The 24,392-nt window shown below is 44.4% G+C and overlaps 1 protein-coding gene across 5 annotated transcripts; it reads right to left on the reverse strand.

Moving 5' to 3' along the window:
* Nucleotides 1-540: 540 nt before the first annotated feature.
* kidins220b (kinase D-interacting substrate 220b) lies at nucleotides 541-24,392 on the reverse strand. 5 transcript variants are annotated; one of them, XM_029002626.1, is made up of 30 exons: nucleotides 24,175-24,392; nucleotides 21,071-21,226; nucleotides 20,563-20,661; nucleotides 20,349-20,447; nucleotides 19,856-19,954; nucleotides 19,568-19,669; nucleotides 19,310-19,408; nucleotides 18,842-19,039; nucleotides 18,645-18,743; nucleotides 18,448-18,546; nucleotides 18,279-18,377; nucleotides 16,658-16,835; nucleotides 16,181-16,345; nucleotides 15,687-15,866; nucleotides 14,953-15,118; nucleotides 14,632-14,783; nucleotides 13,741-14,030; nucleotides 12,831-12,971; nucleotides 12,129-12,366; nucleotides 11,886-11,974; nucleotides 11,154-11,298; nucleotides 10,597-10,759; nucleotides 8,728-8,906; nucleotides 7,938-8,158; nucleotides 6,959-7,087; nucleotides 5,691-5,720; nucleotides 3,807-3,944; nucleotides 3,418-3,516; nucleotides 2,954-3,184; nucleotides 541-2,366 (listed from the first exon to the last, which is right to left on the reverse strand). In XM_029002626.1, exons 2-30 carry the CDS (start codon nucleotides 21,200-21,202, stop codon nucleotides 1,227-1,229), a joined length of 5,199 nt encoding a protein of 1,732 aa, XP_028858459.1. In that variant the 5' UTR covers nucleotides 21,203-21,226; nucleotides 24,175-24,392; the 3' UTR covers nucleotides 541-1,226. The 5 variants fall into 5 exon arrangements, with proteins under 5 accessions (XP_028858459.1, XP_028858461.1, XP_028858460.1 ...); XM_029002627.1 differs by having other exon boundaries at nucleotides 1,227-2,366; nucleotides 19,568-19,666; XM_029002628.1 differs by lacking the exon at nucleotides 5,691-5,720 and having other exon boundaries at nucleotides 24,175-24,391.

Here is a 24,392-nt window from a genome sequence, read left to right on the forward strand (position 1 = left end):
GAAATATGCCCCTTTTGCAGTACTTGCTTGCTGCAGTACAAGTAATAGGAGTCTGGTAACGTTAACAAAAATTTGGAGGTACAATATCAAATAATATACAATTAATACCACATTTTCGGAGCACATCTGACCCTAACAGGAAAATGGTCCCTTGGAGAAATGCAGTTGAAAACCAATTTAATTTGAGGAAAAAAAAAAAAAAAGTCTTAAAAAGGCTTCCTTAAAACCTACAGAAACCCTGTAATTAAGACTAAATGTACAGAATAAAGGAATCAATCTAACAGGCCAGCATGTTGTGTATTAAGAGCAGGGCTTAGACCAGCGTGCTGAAGAGGCTCTACATTTCCAACGTAAAAACCCTACAGACTTGATGGTTAATAAATGTTTTTTTTTCTTGTTCTATTCTCACCACTTGGTGAGTATGACTGTAAAACCACCAACACTGTCACCTCCTGCTTACCACAGTGAAGGTCATAGCACCTCAAGGTTACTGTAATACTGGATCTCGTGTTTTACGTAAGACAAGTTCAGGTACTTGAGTTGTCTTTTAACCATTTATTTATTCTTTTGCAAGCAATGCCACAACAAACAATACAATCAGTAAGTCCAATACTACATCATAGTGCGTGCATGCATGGGCTTTTTACCCAGTTTTCACATGGCAACGTAACACAACCACAAATTAACACAACCAATTTTCATATTAACCATGCAACACCCACTTTTCAGGCCTTCACATGTGAACAAGTGCACCAGTGCTGGTTTTTGATACCTCGCACCCAGAGACCAGCATGCAGACAACATCAAAACCGGACCACTGTTCTACACAAACATTAGGGTGATGAAACACAAAGTAACTTTACGGCCAATGTTGTCATTCATTTGAATACAATATTATTTCTAGCCGTTTCTGTACTGTAATAGTGTATTACATCAGTCGGCTTTCAGCACCGAATCGACAGGAATAAATAATGACGGCCTGCTTTCTGTGTGTGTCATCGCCCATAGTCACAACTACTTTACTGCATTAATACTGTTGAGGAAGCAGCACAGAAATCCCTTCACGTCACTCGCACTAATCAGAAATGGGGGTTCTGTGGGCCGATGGCATTTTGGAACAATCAGATCTACATTTAGAGAAAACTAGACAGCACCGTTACTCTTCAAAAGACAAACGAGACATTAAACACGGACGCTAGCGCTGAGCATGCTCCACTGGACGAGGCTCACAGGATGCTCTCTCGCTCCTCCCCAAAGGTCACCGCGTCGGAGGACACGGTGGTGATCTTGGGGGGGTCTCCGGGGTTGAGGCCCCTCTGCAGGTGAACCACGCGGACGTTCTCGTTCTGGATGGCGGTGGAGGCCGGCTTCCCGATGATCTCCCCGGTGAGGGAGTGCGAGGTGGAGCCCTCGCCGTTCTGCTTGGCTCGGTTGCTCTGCTGGGCGTTGGTGTTGTTGTTGAGGGTGGTGTTGCTGGGCGTGCGGTTGAGGTTGTAGCTCTTGGAGGACGTCCAGCTTTCCTCGGGGCTGCTGGCCAGCAGGCTGCACTGGTCTTCGGAGCAGATGGACATCCGCACCACCGGGTCTTGCAGGCCACTCAGGCTGCTGGGCAGGCCCCTCTTGCGGGCCAGGCTGTCTTCGTCCAGCTCGATAGGGTTAGACTGGTCCAGCTGGGACAGGTCGGCTTCTTCGTCCTGAAGGGAGTGTTCGGGGGAGCTCTCGTTGGAGCGAACGCCCGAGTCGGACGAGCCCTTCTTGTCCAGCATCCCATCGGAGAGGTAGTCCTTCCCCTTGACCAGAGAGCCGCCGTTCTCTGTGCACGAACTCTGGCTGTCGCTCTTCTTCCCGTCCTTCAGGAGAGGGGCATTATCAGACTCTTCAGACTCTTCGTCGTCGCTGGTCAGCTTTTGGTAGCGAAGCCCTCCGCTGGCTGCCTTGATCTTGAGGTCGGCGTTTTGGAAGATTCCACCCGCCGACCACTCACCGGAGGTCTTGCGGCTCAGCAGGCTCTTGGAGGAGCCGTGGTCCAGTTTCTCATCCTCTTCGGTGATGGGGTCCAGAGTGGCAGCGTCATTGTTGGGGTAGTCGGTAGCGTCCGACGACTGCTTCCCACTTCCTCTCTTGCTGAAGGGCTTGTCCTTGTCCTTCGCCTTGTCCTCCGGACCCGAGTGCATGAACTGGCCGACATGGGGCTGGATGGGTTTCTCGACCCCGCTGCCAGTGTTCTCCAGCTGGGCCATCTGGGCTATATACTCCTGGTAGGCGTTGCGGTACTCGGCCTGCTGCTTGTCTGTGAGCTTGGCGATGTCATTGGACGATTCTTGGGAGTTGAGGCTGGACATGCTGGGAGTCCTGTGAGTGGTCGCCTGTAAAGTCATTCATTTAAAGGTGGATTAACATGATATTCCACTTTTATGAATCGTATGATTCATTGTGCCTTGAGCTCCTACTTTTTGAGTTTCTCTAATTTAGCAAAACTTTCCATTCGGGGAGATTTTAACTTAAACTGCACTTCATCTCAGAGTCAAATGTTTTACTCTTTACTCCACTAAATTACGAGAAATCCTTTTTGCTTAAAAGTGGATGAAAACATAGCAGGTCAAAACTAAGAGGACTAAAAATTCCCTCTTCACGGGGTCTCCGATCCCAATCAACTCTGTTCTCCATTGTGGTCCCTGGCTGGTGGGACAACTTGCCCTGCTCCATTCGACTAGCCGAGACTACTACCTTTAAGAAGCAGTTGAAAACCCACTTGTTCAGTATTTCAGACGAGTGTCTGCTAAGTAAAGTCAGGTAAAGAAGCGTGTAGCAAGTTCCTGACTTTGTGTGGGAAATATATAAGTAAAATACAGAAATACACATCGGCAGCAGTAACTGGTTTTCCCAACTTTTCAGTTTTTGCAGTATAAACCGGTGCTGGATACAGGTTAACGAGAACGACAAAGTGACTTACGCTCCATGGAGGGTTGCTGTGCCTGGGCGGTTCATCCAATCCCACGTTGCTGAGCTCTTCAAAGCTCAGGTTGAAGCTGTACATGGGAGAGGTGTCCGAGTTGCCGGCCCCGGCATGGGGTGCCGCGCTGGAACGCCTTGCGGGGTCGACGTGACTTCCCACGGTGCTACCCTGCTCGCTCGGGGCTTCCTCGTGCAACGCCTGGCTCTCCACCTGACGCATCTCGATCACCTGTAGACATGAGTTTGGGGTTAAAGGTGCGTCTGCTGTGCAGTGCGTTTTTGTGCTCTGCAGTAATGGTCATAACGAATGTTGTGTGATGGTTTCTGGTTTCTGAAATGATCGATTTCTACAGGACATTTTGTGAAATGTTCTGGAATGAGGGTTTTGATTATTATTATAAAAAAAATTTTTATTCAACTCGCTCCAAACTGGAACTGTTCGTATTGTTTCACTAGACTCACCATGGCCCTGAAGAGCTGCCAATCTCCGAAGTTCATGCTCATTTCCTTCTTCAGTTCATCCAGATTACACTGGGACAGGACTCTGCCGTTAATGTTCGCCTGTCATACAAGAAGGCATTCAAACCATATTCATAGTCATTATGCAACATCATTTCATTCGTTTTAGGCAGTTGTAGGCTTCTCTCACACATTTATACACAGTAGTGTGCAAACGTTTTAGGGAGCAGTGAAAGTTTTTCCATCTTCCCACCTGTATCTCTGAGTCTCTTTTTCTATACACGTTGTATAATAAGAGGTTCATGTATATCAATATTTAATCAATGTTTGATGTAGGTTTTTTTTTTTTTGTTGCTTTGCACAGAAGTGTACATGTAAAAACCGGGCAGTACCTTCTTTACGGTGGCGGTGTACTGGGCCAGCATGCTGTGGTCGATGCCCTCCATCTGTTTAACCCGCTCACTCACAGTGTCTGTGTTCATTGAGCTCAGCAGGACTGCAGGGGTGGCTGACACGACTGAGCTTGAGCCCTGACATGCAAACATCATTTTAGTGTTAACGCTCACACTCAAAAAAGCACCAAAATAAAAGTCCTTTCCATTTAAAAAAATGGAAAATACATTCCATTTAATGCACCCTAACAAAGAGTTCAAATGTTAGTATGGTTTTCTAAATCTACATCGAAGGAAGAGAAGAGAATTGATAAGAGGGCTGGAACTACAGAGTGAAAAATAAACTAAAATAAGAGAAATAAATGAATGTAGCAGTGTGTGTGAACAGATGAGTCAGTCAATGTAATTGGCAAATCAGCACTCAGAAATACAACTTGAAACTCAAAGGCAGTCAGTTCAATTATTATAATAATGACAATAATGATAATAATAACAATGATGATTATTTGTATAATAATAATAACAAAGCTGTGGTAATACTGGATAAGCTATTTTCCTGCTTCCTTCACCACAAGCTGCATGCGTTGACCTGCTACAGTGTCATTATCCTTTTTGATTAAAATCTGACATATACTCTCTCTCTCTCTCTCTCTCTATATATATATATATATATATATATATATTATAAAGGGTAGAAATGGGAGTCCGTGCAGCGATATATGCAATATATGATAAACAGATAAACAGAAGCACTGCAATAAATAAATGGATCCGTTTTCACATCATCTCTGAAATAAAACGATTACTAATTTAACCTATCCATTAGTCGTCATACTATCAGCATTCCATAAAACCTAACAAACTAATTACAGGCTACAATACTGATAGTAAATGGTAGAAATGTGTAAATGATAAGAAATCCACACTATGACAGCAAATGTAAGGCCTTGTGGGAGGGGTGGACATTTCAATGGCTAGATGGCTAGTTTGGCACATGCATCATTGAAACTGCTGCTTCACGAGGAACTGATGTCATCTGGGGGGGGAAAGAGGAATTAATGTTTTACAGGGGAAGGAAAATGCAGAAAACCTTGCAAACCTGGTTGGCTGCATATACAGTACAGGCCAAAAGTTTGGATACCTTCTCATTCAATGTGTTTTCTTTATTTTCATGACCATTTACGTTGGTAGATTCTCACTGAAGGCATCAAAACTATGAATGAACACATGTGGAGTTATGTACTTAACAAAAAGTGGAGACCTGGCCTCCACAGTCACCGGATCTGGTTTGGGGTGAGCAGAGTGAAGGCAAAGGGGCCAACAAGTGCTAAACACCTCTGGGAACTCCTTCAAGACTGTTGGAGAAGCATTTCATGTGACGATCTCTTGAAGCTCATCGAGAGAATGCCAAGAGTGTGCAAAGCAGTAATCAGAGCAAAGAAACTAGAATATAAAACATGTTTTCAGTTATTTCACCTTTTTTTGTTAAGTACATAACTCCACATGTGTTCATTCATAGTTTTGATGCCTTCAGTGAGAATATAACAATGTAAATGGTCATGAAAATAAAGAAAACACATTGAACGAGAAGGTGTGTCCAAACTTTTGGTCTGTACTGTATATTAGTTTTTACTTTTGTAGTCAATATATGGCTAAAATTACTTTCAGATCTGAATATTTTTCATTTGCTTTTCATTAAATAGAGTATTTTGAAATAATTAGACTACCAGCTTTGTCAAAAGGCTCTGTCCTTCCCCGCAGCGTGAACTGCTTTTCCTCACATGCATACAGGGCAGCTGGAAGACGACGTCAGAGGGGGATTAGTACTACAGTCTGGGGGCAGCACTGGCGAGGTAGTAAAAAGGCAGTCAAAGTGTTCAGTACCTGTTGCTTTTTCAAAGACGGAACCTTAAACTGCGTGGAGGAAGACAGAGAGACAGCAAGAGACAGACAGAGAGAGGTGGACGTGAGAGACAGACAGGAGGTGGCGAATGAGCGGGAAATATTCACAAGTTGTTCACAAAAGGATGGAAAGGCCACACCCAGGACGTATTTAAAGCTTGACGGCGACTGGGAGGTGCAGGAGTACTGGCACAGAGGCCACCAGTGAACTCCAGCTAGTCTGACTGAACACGCTTCTAATATCATTTCCATTAGGTTTCTAATCTGTTGATGTTGCAGCTGATATGACCTTGGACAAATAGGCATGGATTTTAGAATTTTGTTGCCCTTTAAAGGTGCCACTGTCCAATAGGGGGCATTTCGCCAGAATGTCGTTCACGTAAACAATAAAATACAAGGAAATTTCTGTAGACACCTCATAAAACAGCTCACTCCTGAACAACAGATCTATTTTTCTTTTAACATGCACAATATAAATGATAAATTCAAGATTGGTTTATTGTCAGTACAACAGTATACACAGTATACCGTGTATTGAAATATAGACACTAAACTAAACTATACTAAGAAAAACTAAAACTTAAATACTGTACAGGTTATCTCCATAGGACAAAAGTAGAACTTTTCTGTATAATGAACAGGTCGAACAGGACATAACTGGACAACATCATGTAGGATCAAGTGGATATGTTGGATATTTCAAACATGACACGCAAGACAAGACAAACGTGCAAAATGAGTTGAGATGTGCAAAAATCAGGTGCATAAGGCTGGACGTGTATTGTTGTTGAGTTTAACAGTGTTCTTGTGATTGCAGTGCATCGGGAATACAGCAGCTATAAATAAAAATGTTTTAACATATGTTTTTTCCCCACAGTTGACAAAACAAGTAATGTGAAAGCGAATGTCAAGCGAACTGTAGCACAGCACCTGGTGACACAACGAAATGTGTCCTCTGCATTTAACAATCACCCTTGGTGAGCAGTGGGCAGCCATGACAGGTGCCCGGGGAGCAGTGTGTGGGGACGGTACCTTGATCGATTTGTTATATTTGTTTATGTACTTTTTATTTTCAAACTAAAAATCAATAAACACAAACAGTAAAACAAAACCCCGTTTGGAAACAAGCCCTTCTGGAATTGGAGCGAAACAATTTCAATGAGTCACTTTGCATGAGTCGGAAAAAAACGGCATTTACAGAAATTGTTAGTCCAGCTCTATGGTTCTATGGTTGCGCTGGTTGTACTTACAAGTCCACAGCTGGCTTCCCTGGCGGGCCCGGGTTTAATGAGTGGGCGTGGAGGTGGAGGGACGTGAACAGGGTAGAAGCTGCCAGCGTACTGGCGTGGCAGCTGGTAAACATGATGGGGGAAATATGGCTGGGAGATGGGAGAACCCAAGAGAAAAGGAAATTAAATATAAGGAATTAAATGAAAAAAGAAAAAAAGTAAAATGGACAGAAAACATGGTGCAACAATGAGGTATCTAATAAATAACTGTAAAAAAAAATTAAAACAAATTTTAAAAATTGTTCATTGTTCACCATACATAATTTTATGGCCACACAACACAATACACCTTAATGAAAATGAATAAATAATCATTTTTATAATGTAGACACACAAAAAAATTGGAAAGAAAAATACTGGGTTGGGAATGTGTGATGGGGGTGGGGTGGTCAGGTCATAACCTCATGTACACAATTACACAAGTAATAAGTAAAAAGTGGAATTTTGCGTTCTTATATGAGTACAATTTACATAGTAGCATGTATCTGCATAATGGATTCACAATGAGGCTGAATTAATTACATGGAAGTGAAGAACCACCTCTCCTGGAGCAAAACGAGTCACACATTAGAGTGGATTATGCCAAAGAGAATACATTTTTAATTTGTACATTTGGCCAATCTTTCTATTGAAATATAGTATCTTATAATTATGGAGCAAGTAAATGTTTTAGATGCCACTTAACACCATCATAGCCAATTTTAAGTCCATATGTGTTAGAATCAGAATCTATGAAACACATTTCTGATTTAGAAGAATTACATAAGAACTACATGAGTTATAGACCTGTTTGTTGGAATAAGGACGCGAAAGTCAAGACCTTTAATTCTCATCACCTTCATTTTCAATTAGAGAAGTGATGCAAGAGACAATCCTGCTTCTTCATCATTGGGAGCAGACCCAATTCCACCATTGAGGGGGGCCCCAAAGAGAGACTCACCCTGTTGTAGAAGGGGTGCTGTGGGCCGGCCATGCCGCTGTAGTAGCTGCTGTGAGGCTGTGGAGAGACGCCGCTGTACGGCCCATTGAAAGTGGCGGTGGGGGAGCAGGCGCTGGAGGCCTGGCTGTACATGGAGACTGGCCGCGGGGCCACCTCCTGCAAGGGCAGCGTTGGATATGTCACACCTCCCATGTTCATCTGCTCTCTGGCGGCTCGCACGTCTGGAGAGAGAGAGGGAGAGAGAGACCAGACCTAGTCTTAGACCGGGAAAAAACAGCAACTGCTTGACCCCATGCTGCCACTGTTATAAATGCAGACTGCAGCCCAGTATACCCAGAATGGTTATTTGCATATCTATTGTCAACAGTAGACTGACAGAATTGGTGGTAGTTTCATTTTAGAAATGTGTGTGCCCGTAGTTTGCCAATCGGAATTCTCTAATAAACGCGATAACCTACGTGCAGGTTTGAACAGTCTACAACAGTTTTACTGTGAGAACAGAAACCATAGCTAAAGGGTGGAGGTGGGAGGAGACGGGGTCTGGCGCTCATGGTTGCCAGTTTTGACATGTCACCGGGACAGTCCCCCTGGAGACACTCAGCGTTAAGTGTCTCGCTCATGGACACAATGGTAGTAGGTGGGGTTTGAACCTGGGACTTTCCTGGTCTACAGGTGGACCTACTACCACCCCTGTGGTTTGGTTGGTCCCTCCTCTCTGTGACATCGATTACCTTTCCCTCCCTTCTTCTTGTGTTGATGCGACATTAGAAAACCTGCCGTGAGTTCTCACCAGCAATGATCTCTCGGAGTTTGGGGTCCAGGTTGACGGTGCAGGGCAGGAAGGTTTTGATATCGCGGGCGTTGAGCACAGGGGTACGGGAGGACAGGAAGACCTCAAAACTGCGGACGTCCCCGTCGATCTCCAAGAGGGGCTCCACGTCTTTGGTGGTGGGGATGCTCTTGGAGATCCTGTTGAAAAGTAGCACGGATGTCATTAAATGAGACATTCCAAACATGCAGAAAGCAGACACTCAGAGCGATGTGGTTTGTGGGACAACCATTGTACCTTCATGGAGAGAGGCCACGCTGGTCTGCTATTATGGTGTTGTGAGAAGGTATCTGGACCTCTGCTTGGCAGTATTTTGTAAACCTGGCACTTGAGGTGCCTTGTAAGGTCCAACAATACAGAATGATGTGGAGCATGGAGAACTCCAGAAACGTTGATGGCTTTACTGACATGCAGAACCAAGTGGCGTTCTGGCATGAGGAGCCAAGACATTTTTGTTTCGCTTTCTATTTTCTTTGGGCCCGGGTGTAAACCTACATTTAGTGAGTAGTGTGGGTATTTCTCCAGTGTCAACATGTCATTGTGAGATTACTGGCTGAAGGAGTTGCAAATCCCAGGGCAGTTCATTACGCCAGCTGCACTCAGATGGTTCCACTTAGTGAGACTTATTGGCAAACCATAGGAGACTGAAGCTCCAGAGCAAATCCACACCTCAAATATAACCCAGGAACCCCCAGGATTTAAGTAAACCAATGGAGTCTATTGGACTTTTTTGTTTTAAAAAACACATGTGTACTGTAATAGTAATGTTTGTATTATTATTATTAAGATTATTATTATCCTATTTCCAGTAGTTCATTGCTATAATCATGGTACAATGAGCATGTTTGCAGTGGTGGCCTAGCGGTTAAGGAAGCGGCCCCGTAATCAGAAGGTTGCCGGTTCGAATCCAGACCCGCCAAGGTGCCACTGAGGTGCCACTGAGCAAAGCACCGTCCCCACACACTGCTCCCCGGGCTCTGGTCATGGCTGCCCACTGCTCACCAAGGGTGATGGGTTAAATGCAGAGGACAAATTTCACTGTGTGCACCGTGTGCTGTGCTGCTGTGTATCACATGTGACAATCACTTCACTTTAAGTTGGCCACCAAGTACAAAACATTATGGTAACGAAGGGGAGAGAGAGAGAGAGAGAGAGAGAGAGAGAGAGAGAGAGAGAGAGAGAGAGAGATATATATATATATTTTTTTTATTTTTTTTTTTTTGTATAGTTCCCCAAACAGGAAGTGATGTAAAATAATCAAAAGGCGAAAATAAACCAGCACTGATTATAAACATAATTCATTTGGAATTTGGTTTTGCTTTTTTCTTCACTGAATCTTTTGGCCAGAGAACTGTCTGAATGGTCTGATGAAGAGTTATTCCTGGACTGACAGAGAAAATGCAAGACATTTTAAAGGGAAAAAAATAAACTAAAACAAAAATAGCAAAGATTTTGGGGAATAAGAGTGTAATCTTGGCACATAGTTACTTTAGACAGTTTAATTATGGTCTACAAACGTGAGCTTCTTCCAAATTCAATCAGTTCCAAGCTCTGTGAATTTGGACCATTTCCCAGACAAGGCCGTTGTAATTACTGGGAGACAACTGTTTCCTCCAAACCTCAAAAACTGCAAAGGAAGCCAGAATATCCTATTCTACAGATTAATTGAAATTAATTAACTAGATTTTTTAGCTCAATTAGACATCTTAATAAAATACAGAAATTCTATGTGGAATTAGAGACAGAGGTAGACAATGAGAAAAGGTTCTGTTTACTAGTCCAAACGGTTTGGAAAGTTCTGAAAAGAATAATTCATGCCTCCCTACCTACCTCTCATAAATGGTTTTAAGTGTGGCCTGGTCCGGAATTCCATCGGTTTCCTCCAGGAACAGGATCAGCCAAGATGTCCTGTAGGGCCACTGCTCTGTCAGGTTGATCCAGGAGGCCAGACGGTCCCAATTAAATGTGATCTGGTTTGCTCTCAGCAACCGACCTAAACCGAAGAGAAAAATTTATGAAAACAGTGGCGCCAAGTATAACATGCTTACAAGTACCCCAAATTCTAGTGCGGTCTACAGGGATTAATAGGCTTTAGTGCAACAAGGAAGACACACTGGTCCAATTAGAATTCCCTGGAACAGCATTACTCCTTCATCCTTTCTTAAATCTCTGTGGTCAACATGGCCTTGGTAACGCTGCTCTAGATTATAACTCACAAAAAGGAGAAATGTGATTGGTGACTGCATTTAAATTACACACAACTCCACTTAAATAACACTTTTAATAACTGCCACTTTAATTTACCTAAACAACGGCACAAACCCTAACAGAATCTTTTCTATGTATAATAACAGTCCAGACTTAATACATGAGATGTATCTTCTTACCCGTTACAGAAACTATGTTAAGGAGTCTTCTCATGGTTTGAGGACTGATGTCACTGAACCAGTCTTCCGTGACTAATAGCTTGGAAAGGTCAAAGGACATTTGTCGAGTCACGGATCTCTGCATCTGACGGCGCCTGTAAGTATCCTAAAAGAAAACATGTTTACACTTGGCTGAGGGTTTTAGGAATAAGGACACATAACCTTCATGAGGTGATGCAAGAGCGCAAGGCCTGAAATTATAGAAATCAAAATAACTATTCGAACATCTATACACATTCATTTTCGCTTCAAACAATAAAATGTGTGTGCACACTAGATGTCATTGATGCATCTACATAGCAAAACAATATTATTGCATTACATTTATTCAGTTAGAGATCTCAAAGTACCTAATGTTTTGCAGGAACAGACAACAAAGGAACATCAGTACAAGAGGAGGAGTGGAAATATTTATTTTTGAAGTTCCTTCATCCGTACTGAGGGAATTATGGCCAAAATGTCAAGTCAAATGACCTGCATATGACTCGCATAAATCAACAGGGACCGCATTAATTCAATAACACGGCGGTTTGTCCCATCGTAAGGATATGGAATCTCAGTTGGCTCAGGAAATTTCCCGAGTTTTTCCTAGGGTCAGTCAATGGGGGGGGGGGGGGTGGGGGGGGGGGGGGTGGGGGGGGGGGGGGGAGTCATGCACGGTGCTCGGTACACAAAAGGCATGTGAAAACCTACCCTGCGGTTCAGGGTGGTCTTGCTGCCAAGCTTGGTCAGCTCTCCCAGGCTGTGCTGGGACAACTTCCTGTCCAGCTCCTCATGCCAGCCTGAGGGGTAGAGACAGAAAGATCATACATATTTGCCATTTATTAGGTGCCATGAATCAATTAATCTACAACTGAAGAGATATGTGAACAAGGTGTCCTGCCATCTGATGCAAATCATACAAAATCTCATTTTCATGCCGTGTTTCATTATTACCCTCTGAGTTTCCAGCGTCTCCGTTGGCAGGCGCGGCTGTGCACATTTTCTTGGCACTACTGAGTCCGCGGCTGTTGAGGAACACGGGCAGGTGCACAATATTACGCATGTAATCGTGGCCATTGATGTTAGAGTCGCGCAGCACACTGTTCAAGTTCTGGTTGATGGCCTTGATAATGATGTGGGGGTCGCTGGCGAAGATGGAGATAAATGGGCCCTTGGAGAACAGCACCCTCACCTGGTCAGAGGCAGAATTGCACCAGCATGAGCTACAAGGCACAGTAACGGGACATTTACATGAACAGTCATTTCTTTTCCGACGCATGGTTATTTTTTGCGCATTACTGCTACTTTTAACTCTGCACTACTCACAATAATATTAACATTTTACACCAAGTGCACTGGAGCGCTTGGGTTAGCGTTTAATGAAGGAGTGTTTCATTGTCCTGCTTACAACCACAAGACCACAGCTGACTTGGCAACCAATTATCCGAGCTTTGTGCTCAGAATCACCGCTAAATTCTATTAAGCCAATAAAACTGAAACAATTTTGATCTCCGTGGTCCTGATCTTAATCTCTCTGACATTAACGGTAATGAGAAAATTATATCTTGGGTTTGGGGGTTGGTTTACAAAACAAGACCCTTGAAAAGACAAAGCAAGAATCGTTTCAGAGCTGAAAGGCAGATGTCCAACGCTGACCGTGTCCAGCATCTGCAGAACTTTGTCCTGTTCGCAGGAGTCCAAGCCGTCAATGATGACCACCAGGCGAGTCTGGTTCTGTGTAAAGCCATCAATGGTCTTTGCCATTCTGGCCATGAGTTCCACTTCGTTCTTCAACACCTAGGAGACAGACAGGATTGGAAAGAGAGGAAATGGCAGCCTACCATTTCAAACATGATCATGGGTTCATGCACTTCTAGCAAACATAACTTTAATAAACCACTCATTAGGGCTGAATTATATATTGAAATCAAACCAAAATCACGATTCGAATAAATGTGATTTTACAACCCTAGAATGCAGGCGCAAACATGCTGGGACGGCTGGGGACAGTCAGTGAGTGAGGGACTGGAGTGCTGGTGGGCCCCATAGGCAATAATGGGTTTAAGAGCAAAGCAAAGCGCATGTCACACTCGGTCTGAAAGGGGTGCACGTGCCACCGCCCGAGTCCAATCACGTTGCGCTGATGTCCTCTGTGATAGAAAACCATGCTAACCAATCAGATGTGTCCCATGTTAAAGCCACGCCCACTTAAATGAAACCAAGGACGCTCACTCGTGGTATGCTAGTTGCAGCGAAGTTCATATTTTGACACATTGTGATGCTCAAGTTTTTAATGCACTTAATATAGTGAATAATTATGATCACAATCGCGGTATTTGTCAAATAAATTACGATTAGATTTGTTCCTAATAATTGTAAAATTCTTTAAACACAATAAGTCAAACCCAGAGATAATTAATCTCACACAACCAATTAAAAACTAATTTTTAAATAACATTAAATCTGCCAAAATATTTTGAAACTCTGAACATATACATATGACACCAGTAAGTGAACGAATCACTGACTATTTCATTATATTCCCAAAATCCAACATGTTCCTGACCTTCATGAAGCCCTCGCTCTTCAGCTTGTTCATCTTGTTGGCGGCGCTGTGCAGCCGCTTCCTCTGCGAGTTCAGCACCGAGTCGGCCACCTGCCACCAGGTGCGGCAGTTCAGCAGCAGCGCCAGCCCCACCATGCTCGCCACGGTGATCAGCATCACGTTGACCGTCTGATTCTGACGATCAACTTTGAAGATGGTCAGCAGGGCCATGCCGGTGATCAGACAGCCCAGGATGAAGACAAAGATGACAAAGGACGGGATGCAGCATGTCTTCTTCCACTTTTTCTTCCCTGGAAAATGCGCAATGAACGTGGCTCAAAGCCATGACTAAAATAGTATAATAATATATGATTTGTATTACTTGGGGTTAATTTGGAGACAGTACTGTAGATAATAAAAAAATGGTGAATTTACATTAGCAGACGCCACTATCCAGAACAACTTACAATCAGTAGTTACAGGGACTATGTATCTGCATGTTTGGTAGTAGACATGGTGCTGAGATGACTAGGAAGGAGATCACATTTGTGAAAAAAAAAATTTTGGGAGGATCTTGCATTTTGGGGAACATTGCTAGTCAAAAACAGCTACTAAGAATATCTATTCTTATTTAAGTATGTTAAGTATTTAATATACTAATTATTGGACAGTTTCAGTTTCAGTCTTGTATCTGGTTTTGTGTTTTTTGGGCTGAAACAGTCGATGGATTTTAAAGTTTCACCTTCCGGGTTAAAAAATTGTTACACACCCATTTCCCCTCTTCTAGAAAGCAGTCCTTTCTCGTTTGTAATCCATCTACTTCTATACATACTGAAGACATGTTATGATATGCAAGTTACAGAGCCATGAAATCATGCCGTAACAGAAAAAAACACATCTTTAGGTTTTCACCTTGAGTGTCATCCGTCTTAAAGACTCTGAAGAGTCGGGTGGCCATGAACCCAAACTCGCGCTCACAGGCGTCTGACAGCGTGGCGATCATCTCTGCCATGGACGTCTCCCCTCCCACGCTGGACAAGCGGTTGTAGTCTGTGAAGAGGAACCTGCAGGTACACCGAAACGTTCCACTTTTTAAATTCCACTCGTGCAGAGTATCTACAGTACTAGTAGAGTATAGTGCACGGCATACAGACAGTTAAACTAGCGGCAGAGTGAGGAAGACTTTCCATAGTTATTACGCCTGAATTATGAAAAGATCTGGTCGGTTCCCACCTGACAGGCAGGGCGCGGGTGGTCTGCTCAGGCAGCTCGGGGGGATTGACGAACATCAGCTTGAGGAGCAGCTCCAGGTAGCCAATGTGGCGGGCCAGCCGGGTGCTGATGACCCAGGCCCAGTTCCAGTTCTCGCCCTCACATCGGCTCCCGAAGTACACCACCACTGCGCACGGAACATTTAGAACATTTTTGATTTAATAAACAAATATATATTTTTAAAAAACCTGTCCCATGCTTTGGATAAACTGCTTTTGCTGTGATCAGATGCCAAAGAAATAAAAAAAAAAAAAAAAAAAAAAACGTCATGTCATTGAAATGTAAATTTCAGCACCTTGCAGTTTTGTCCAATCACTGCGATCTTTCCACAAATTTGACCAATAAGAATCATCGCTCATTATTTTCACCAGTCAAAGCAAATAGCGACTGCTGTCACTACTGCCGTCCTGCACCGTCCCCACACACTGCTCCGGGGACGCCTATCACGGCTGCCCACTGCTGCCTCAGATGGTGGGTTCAATTCAGAGACCACATTTCACTGTGTGCACTGGGTGTTGTCCTGACAATCACTTTAATAAAAAAAAAACTATTCCATTTAACAATTTATCTTTCATCTTTCTCTCCCAAATGTTCCCCCGAGATCAGGCATTTTAGACATTATAACAAAAAAATGGTATCAAGGATCAAAAGAGCGCATCACTTTCACAAAATGTAAAGTAAGATAAAGGCCTCACCAAAGAAGACATAGAGAAGGGTGAGCAGACTGAGGGACACTGCGATGGCCAGCTTGGGATCCACGGTGAAGCCCATGACCAGTGCCAAACAGCCACAGAGCAGCATGGAGAGGACCACCACCAGCCAGGAGAACTGGAACAATGGCTCCACCTGCTGGCCCGCAAATGTCTTCATCTCATCTGAAAGACGAGCAGGGACGAAGAAAAGTGTGTGGTTGACTGCCGAGTGTCACCTAATCCTCGGAAGCAACTTCGGCGAGAGACAGTATTTTGTGAGTGTTTTGTGTGATTCACGGATGACATCAGAATAACATTCATTATAACTATAAAACTGTGTCTCTGGTTAATCAACACAATTGTCTTCAGTTTCACATACCACTTGACAAGTTGTTTATTTCATGGAACAGAATGAGAATTTTTGCCCAGACTGGCTGGACTGACTGGATTGTGTCACTTGTCACTGCATATGAGCCTGCAGTGAGACTGGCCCTTACCCTCCAGCTTCTTCAACAGGAAGGACTTGCCACTCCCCCACTGGGCGTACAGGCCCACGCAGATGGGGGGCTGCATGGTGGGTTCACTCAAAATGTCGGCCAGAGCGCTGCTGTAGAGGTCATAGCCCAGCATATCCCCATCTGTCTCAGTGGGAGAAAGGTGACCTGTGGAGTCAAAGGAGGAAGAGAAACAAAAATGTCACGCCCCGGGCCCCACCAACCCATTAAAACAGTTACTTTCCAAGAGTTATCATCGCATCATCTCTAATAAATCAAGGAGAGATTGTTTAAGATTCAATATCCGTTGTCACATAGACAATTTTTTAAATGATTACATGTAGTGAAATGCACTCTGAATCTGCCACGGTTTAAGATATAAATTCCATAAATGTGTATTGTAAAGTGTGCTGCTGGCAGGTCGATGTAAAAGGAGACCATGTTAATACATGGAAAATAAACTTGTAATAACGCTCTTACGTGCTCCAAAGATCTGGGTGAGAATGCTCTTCTGGTGGCTGCAGTCAATATTGTAGGGTGTCTCGCCAGCCTTGTTGGGGCGATAGAGGAGACGGCCATCTTTGGGGTTCCGGAGGAGGAGCTCAGCCAGCCTCCGGCTCCGCCCACGAATTGCAATGTGAAGGGGCGTGTCTCCTTTCTGCCAGGTTTGGGGGGAAGGGGGGGTTCATAAGAGCAATTTTATGTTATTCAAAGAAAGTGGGTCAAGGAATCTCAGGCTTAAATTATAATCATAAGACCTTCCACCAAGTCAAGTCATTTGTCCAAAGGCCAGAGTTTTCTCGGCAGACACTGAGGGTCATATGCTCTTCTAAAATACAATTTTTACAATATAATATTTTTTTATTTGATATATAAATTTCCCTTCCAAATTCCTGATTTATTAAAAAACAAATGTAGAAACATACTTTTCCCTCCTCAGTATGCTATTCCTTATTCGGTATTATCAGATCATCTTTTTTATTATAAGGAGAACTCTCATCACCACTCTCAGAATAATATAATAAACAGAATTCTGTCATCTAGCTCCACTGATGTCCATTCATTTTCTATCAGGGGGAAGAATTGGAAGCTCTGGTGGGCCGAACAATCGACTGCTAATGTGCTTTTAAAAAAAAAAAAAAAAAAAAAAAGGCAAAAATGCAAAGCACGTTAGAAATTCTTTAGAGGTTACCAGTAAAAAAAATGATTGGTTTTTATGAAAATTTTACTTTAACATTAATACGAGTTCCCCTAACCTGTCTATGGTCCTGCAGAGGCTAGAAAGGGCGATAGGGGTAAAGAGTGCTTTGGTCATTCTGCTTCGCCGTTCAGAGAGCAGCTCAGACGGTCGGATCTGGAATTTGTCCCCTTATGATTTCAAAATTGGAAATGTTGCCTCCCGCTTTTCCCGGTCCTCCTCCAAAACATTATGTCCACCGACCGTCATGGCTTCCAAATGTGCGAAGCATTGCCCGTCTGTGTCAAAAATTGCGGATGGTAAATGGTGTTGATGATATAATTTTCGGGAATGCACCCTCACTTCTATAGGCCGCTCTCCTCCTCGTCCCGCCTCTCCCCTCCTTAAAGCTACAGAAACAGAAACGGCGCGTCCTGGGAAATCTCATTGCGGCTGTAATTCTGCACCGCGCCTGAATTTCGATAAGACACTTCGATAGGATACAGTATTATGGCACGACTAAGACTGATATAAAAGCAAAACAAACTCATGACTGGGGACCTTTAAACTATGGATTTAATCATTTTTAATGATATATAATAATACCTTAATTTTTTTAAGAATCTGCAGATACCCTGAATCCTTTTCTTTTTGTTTATACTGAAATGGGTCCCACAGACCCAAACACACAAGGGATAAGAAACTGATCTGGGTGGTAGTAGCCTAGTGGGTAACACACTCGCCTATGAACCAGAAGAGCCAGGTTCAAATCCCACTTACTACCATAGTTGCTCCGGGGGGGGAATGTCCCTGTAACTACTGAAGTCGCTCTGGATAAGGGCGTCTGATAAATGCTGTAAATGTAAATGATCTATGTTAAAAAAAAAAAAGAAAATAAAATTACTAAGCAGAATGGTATGTTACCTTGTCCACAGCAGACACTTTGGCCCCTTTGTCCAGAAGCAGCTCCACGATTTCAATGTTCCTCATTTTGGTGGCTTTGATTAGTGGGGTCTCAGTGTCCTAAGAGGCAAGATATTTCACAATAAAGGACCGGCTACACGACTACGACAACGGGGTGCCCTCCATGTACCTTCGTCGTGATCTCAGTGTCAGGGTTGCACTGCAGGATGTCTCGGACCATAGTGGCGTTGCCTTTCTCCACAGCCCAGTACAGGGCAGTCTTGTTGTCCTGGGGGAAGGAAGTGAGAAATAAGCGAGCGTTCGGGCAGTCCTGCTCCGGCAAAACTCTGGGCCATGAATGATGAACGGTTTCTATGTGGGGGATACCTGGCCTCTGATGTCAATGTCAGCATACTTGTGCAGTAGCGCTCTGACGATTTCCACATGACCACCTCTCACAGCGCCAATGAGCACGGTGTCCCCACTCTGAGAGACACGCAAAAATGGCATTAGTGCCTTTTCACGCCTTTACTGAATCACGGCTATTATTTAGGCCGAGAGGGCGTGGTAAGGACGTTCCCCACCCTGTCTGGGATGTTGACGTAAGTGCCGGCGTCCAACAGGTCCTGAACAATCTCTGTGTATCCCTCCTTGGCTGCAATCATTAGGGCAGTGTTCCCATCCTTATCTGTCATGTTCACGTTGGGGTTCCTCTTCAGAAGCTCCTTCACCACCTGAGTGTAGCCGCCTTTCACGGCCACTATGAGGGCAGTCATGGAGTTCTGAAGGAGAGACAATATCAAATATCAAAAATGATATTGTTATTACCGTTACCATCCGTTACATGGGGTGCAATATGGCTACTCGTCTGTGCTCCCTTAATTTTCAGCAATTCTCTCTGGAAGCTGAGACAGTGTAAAAATCTAGAAAGCTCATCTCACCATACGACCTGCTTCATCTATTAATTGGTTTTAGCAGAAACCCCAACACCTAACTTTTAACATTACTGTCTATTGTAGAAGTTATTATTTAAAGAGTAAAACAGCCCATACCGCCCCCTCCTGGTCAATGTCAGCACCATTCTCCAGAAGATGCATCACGCTGTCATAGTGGCCTTTTCTGGCTGCCCAAATCAGGGGAGTGGTGCCGTACTGCAGACAACAAAACATGAAAATACATCAGAGCAATTCACTTCGTGTTGTTTCAGACATTAATAATGGGCTATAAAAAAAAAAATGCACACATAAAAAAAAAAAGTACCACATCAATATCAGTTGAGCCTGTTGCCAGTGTGCTGCCTATGTCCTCACCTTGTCAGAGCAGTTGACCTTAGCTCCGTTCTGCAGCAGCAGGCAGACAACATCTGCGTGGCCACGTCCTGCTGCCCAAATGATGGGATACACGCTATACTGCTGAAAAATTATCCGAAAGCACACGGAATAGATTCGATAAATAACTTTAGCTCCCAGTTGGGTTCCATTCTTTCCTCTATTACCTCTATCAGTACAAAACAGTGCGTTATACCGAATATAACGAACAGAAAGATTCTCTCATTAGTCACTGTGCCTTATTCCAGAACAAAATCCGCTGTCTCTCACCTGACCAGTAGTATTGGGGTTGGCGCCGTTCTCCAGGAGAACCTTGGCGACCTCCACACGACCCTTATAGGCTGCCCACATAAGGGCTGTCCAGCCCCCCTGCACAACAAAATAGCACAGTACAGTAATGCACATTAGTGTGCAATTAAGCGTCTTTATTAAGATTTTCCACCACAACCCAAATAAGTAATGAGAATAAAACATAGAAGTAAAAAGGCACGTTGTCCACAGCAAAAATACATTTCAGGGTACACATTTTGTGTTATAAAATTAATCTATTCAAGAGATTAACGGTTTCCATATCTATTATAAATAATCTAAAAGTCATATTTCTAAAGTTGTATGAGAAATGCACACTAAAAGGTAATTGAATGTCGTGTACTCTAAATTACAACTGATTTACTTTACACATCCATTTTATGCACTTGGGAAAGACCTGTTCTGGAACATGTGGGGTATGCCTGGGTGGGTCCAGGCATACCCCACATCTCACCATCTCTCTGTGCTCGATGTAAGCGCTGTTCTCCAGCAGCTCCTTCACCACCTCCACATGGCCCTCTTTGGCTGCCGAGATCAGAGCGGTCCAGCAGTCCTGCAGGGCACACGGGGGTTAGAAGAGAGCAATGGAATGAAGGGGGGCGGGGGGGTTGCTATGGAAACTGCCGCACGAAGGGCATCTGTTGCTAAGGAGTCAGGACAGAACTCACTACATCATCCAGGTTGACGTTAGCCCCTCTCCTGATGAGCTCCTGCACAATCTCAAGGCTGCCCTGTTCTGCAGCCAGCATCAGAGGCGTCTGTCCATTCTGGAACGACGGGGGAGGAAAAAAAAAAAAAAAAATCTAAATTTCAATATTTTAATCATCATTGGCAGTGTACAAATTAATATGCACTGCAATTGAAATAGAATCCATTTTGCTTATATTACATATTAAATACTGTTCATAAAATAGTACTTGTCCAAAGCAAAACACTACCATATACCAATAATGATAATGACAATGATTTTTATAAATATGACATAATATTATTTTAATAATTGCACTGGTACAGTTGTATGGCAATCACACGTCTGTTCATCTTGCGGTTTGAATTTATTTGTTAGGTCTGTCTTTGTTCTTTTATCTGCATTATAAGAAAACCAATAAAAAAAACACAAAGAGCTACTTCTACAGGCCGTCCGAAATGGTGCCATGTGTCCCAGTGTCCACTCACGTCGTTGCGGCCGTCCACCTCCTTGAACTTGTCGAGGTGGGCCTTCAGCGCAGCCAGATTTTCCTCCTCGACGTAGCCGAAGAGGTTCTGGATGGCGATGGTGGTCATCTTGATAGAAGTGGTGGTGTCCATGGCTGCTGTTCAACACCGCGGTGCCTTGAAGGGAGAGGAGCTGGTTAGGTAAAGGTGTCATGGAACCAAACTACAGCGGTGAGAAGGAGAGAGAGAGAAAAAAAGGAATATCTCCACTAGAACGTTCATGGAAAATTAGAACGAAACAAATCGCTGAGGATGACTGCGTTTCACAGAGAGACTTTCGTGGAAATTCGGGGCCATCCAGAAGGTCCTCAAACTGTCCAGCCCAGTTCTCGTTCAGGTTCAGATTCCCAGTTTTGTTTGATCATTTTTAATCTCCCATCAACTACAATAAAATTGGACCCTAATACAAGCGACACCAGCCTGTGTAGCGCCACCTCTGCATGGCCGCAGTAAATGCAGTCTGATTATTAATATTCTTTCCATCCACGGGGTAGCACGGTTATTAATATCCTCACTTGTTGGGGTTATTTATTTTTTGAGGTGGTGCTCATCGAACAACTAATACCGTCAATTCTCTCTGAAACATTCCATGGTAATGCGGCCCCATATTACAACCGGACACTAACCATCACCCCCAATGGTCTCCACAAAGGCCAGGTGGACCAGTGGCTCGGGGCCGGTCCAGCGATTGAGCTGGGTTGCACTGAGCCGGGCCTCTGCCATGGTGATGAATGTCCTGCATTAGGACGCGTTGTTCTAGGGGCAGTGGTGGCCTAGTGGTTAAGGAAGCGGCCCTGTAATCAGAAGGTTGCCGGTTCGAATCCCGATCCGCCAAGGTGCCACTGAGGTGCCACTGAGCAAAGCACCGTCCCCCCACACTGCTCCCCGGGCGCCTGTCATGGCTGCCCACTGCTCACTCAGGGTGATGGGTTAAATGCAGAGGACAAATTTCACTGTGTGCACCGTGGTAGGTGGTAGTAGCCTAGTGGGTAACACACTCGCCTATGAACCAGGTTCAAATCCCACTTACTACCATTGTGTCCCTGAGAAAGACACTTAACCCTGAGTGTCTCCAGGGGGGGACTGTCCCTGTAACTACTGATTGTAAGTTACTCTGGATAACGACGTCTGATAAATACTGTCAAATGTAAATGCTGTGCTGCTGTGTATCACATGTGACAATCACTACTTTAATTAGGGACATGTCGCGGTAAAAGACGGAACAATGCGTTTTGACGTGCACAGAGGAAGCGACGGGATCCGAGACAGAGAAATGCACAGCTGAGGCGCGCGTCACACGGCGACCGAAAATACACGCGCGCGTGGCAGGACGGGGGAATGCTGACGGCGGAGAACAAGGAGAGAAAGGACGAGCACGGGGAGAACTAGAACAATGAAGGCCCGATAGCGGCCGTACCGCTGCCCACGCGTTCAACAGGAATAATCAAGAGATAAGAAATATTCACCAGCACTCGTTTACTCGCGGTGCAGTCAGGCGAAACGAAAACCCTGGGCGCCGTTTCGGTTCAATTTATGCCCGTGACCGATAACACTAGTACGACAGCAAAGGGAGTATAGCAGCGCCGAATATGAACATTTCCAGATCTTCCATCAGCGCCACAGTAAGCAGCGGAAACGAAATCGCCTACACACCAAATGTACAAATGTCACGAACACACTAAATATCATGGTACAAAATTGTATGACATGACATCGTCGTGTAATATTATTACAGATTGAAAGGAAAAACTAAAACGGAATGACCGGTTACAGGGCAGTGGTGGAAGTGGCCCCGTAATCAGAAGGTTGTCGGTTCGAATCCCCGATCCGCCAAGGTGCCACTGAGCAAAGCACCGTCCCCACACACTGCTACCTGTCATGGCCACCCACTGCTCACTCCGGGTGATGGGTTAAATGCAGAGGACACATTTCACTGTGTGCACCATGTGCTGTGCATCACTTGTGACAATCACTTCACTTTACTTTATATTTAATTATAATATAATATAAATATATATATTTTTTTATTTATATTATAATTTTTTATTCTGTGATGTCATCATGACCCGCTGACCTTGTGGGCCTAATGGATCGAATCTACAGCTGACCGCTGCGAGCACCGCACATCGGCAACAAAGAGAAGATGGCAGCCGTGAACACAACACGGCCCTTCCACGTCCATTCCCACCTCCGGAATACGGGATACAGTCGGACGGACGTGTGGGCGTCACGGCTCCGCATCATGGATGCAGGATGCATGGAGGCAAACAGAGCTGACCGTGTGTGTGTTTGGAACCCCAATGCTTGCATTAACACGAAGCCTCCGCGTTAGATGCTGCACGACACGATGACCTTGCATGTTGCTCCTGCTTTGAAGGCACAATGCAAACGTCATTTATGGAACAAAAGAATGCCGACATTTACATTTACATTAACATTTACATTTATGGCATTTGGCAGACGCCCTTCTCCAGAGCGACTTACAACGTGCTTTCATGTTACCATCGATGAAGTGATCAGTTCTGGTTCATTAGGACCCCCAACTATGAATACAATCTTTTTATTCACTCGTATTGTAGATCACAGGACTGTGACCGCGCTGGTGAAACGATGTTTTATTCCAGACTGCACCACCACATCACTGTAAAGCGAGCAGCCCGCATCCCCGCATCTCGCGTTGCGACGATCCGCTGCTGAACAGACCTGCTCCATGACGACTTCATGCGTCCAATTATTAAGTCTCAAATATAAAAATCGGTCTCATTATAAATAATAAGACCAGACGGACTGCGTGCGACCTCTAATATTTTGACGCGCTGTGCCCGTTCGTTGCGCGACGCCATTTGCTGTCGTGTCGGTCGTTTTGTTTCATTTTGCGAATGAATAAAACATTTTTACATCCGTAATTATAAAGATCGCGTTTAGCCTTGATGCTAGCTGCTAGCGCCTCGCGATTTAGCTCGGTGAGCGGCGAGCTGTCAATCAACCGCCATCAGGGGACCCTGGGCTGATTTAAAAGAATTATGATGATGATAATAACACAGAATTCCCCCTGACACGCGTACCTGCCAGAGACGAGTTCACGGTTCAGACGAATTCCTCAGAAGCTCGGGAATGTTTCCTTTCGTCCCCCGTCTGCTCCGCTTCAGTCGATCAGACGCTGTTCCTTCCCATCCCCGACATCAGCCATTTTGGGAGCGACAGACAGACAGACAGACAGACAGGGCGGGCGGGACGGAGCACAATAACGCGGCCACGATCGCGGATTATCCGGGAATTGGAT

Source organism: Denticeps clupeoides, chromosome 14 (genome assembly GCF_900700375.1).
Source record: "Denticeps clupeoides chromosome 14, fDenClu1.1, whole genome shotgun sequence".
NCBI classification, from domain to species: Eukaryota; Metazoa; Chordata; class Actinopteri; order Clupeiformes; family Denticipitidae; genus Denticeps; species Denticeps clupeoides.

Bases quoted from the DNA above. Each gene is read 5' to 3' on its own strand.
- kidins220b (XM_029002626.1), bottom strand. From the start codon at position 21,202: ATGGACACCACCACTTCTATCAAGATGACCACCATCGCCATCCAGAAC. The intron at 16,836-18,278 runs GTAACATACCAT...CAAACCTGGCAG, and splicing joins AAGTGTCTGCTGTGGACAAG to AAAGGAGACACGCCCCTTCA. The intron at 11,299-11,885 runs GTAGGTTTTCAC...GTTTTCTTTTAG, and splicing joins AGACCACCCTGAACCGCAGG to GATACTTACAGGCGCCGTCA.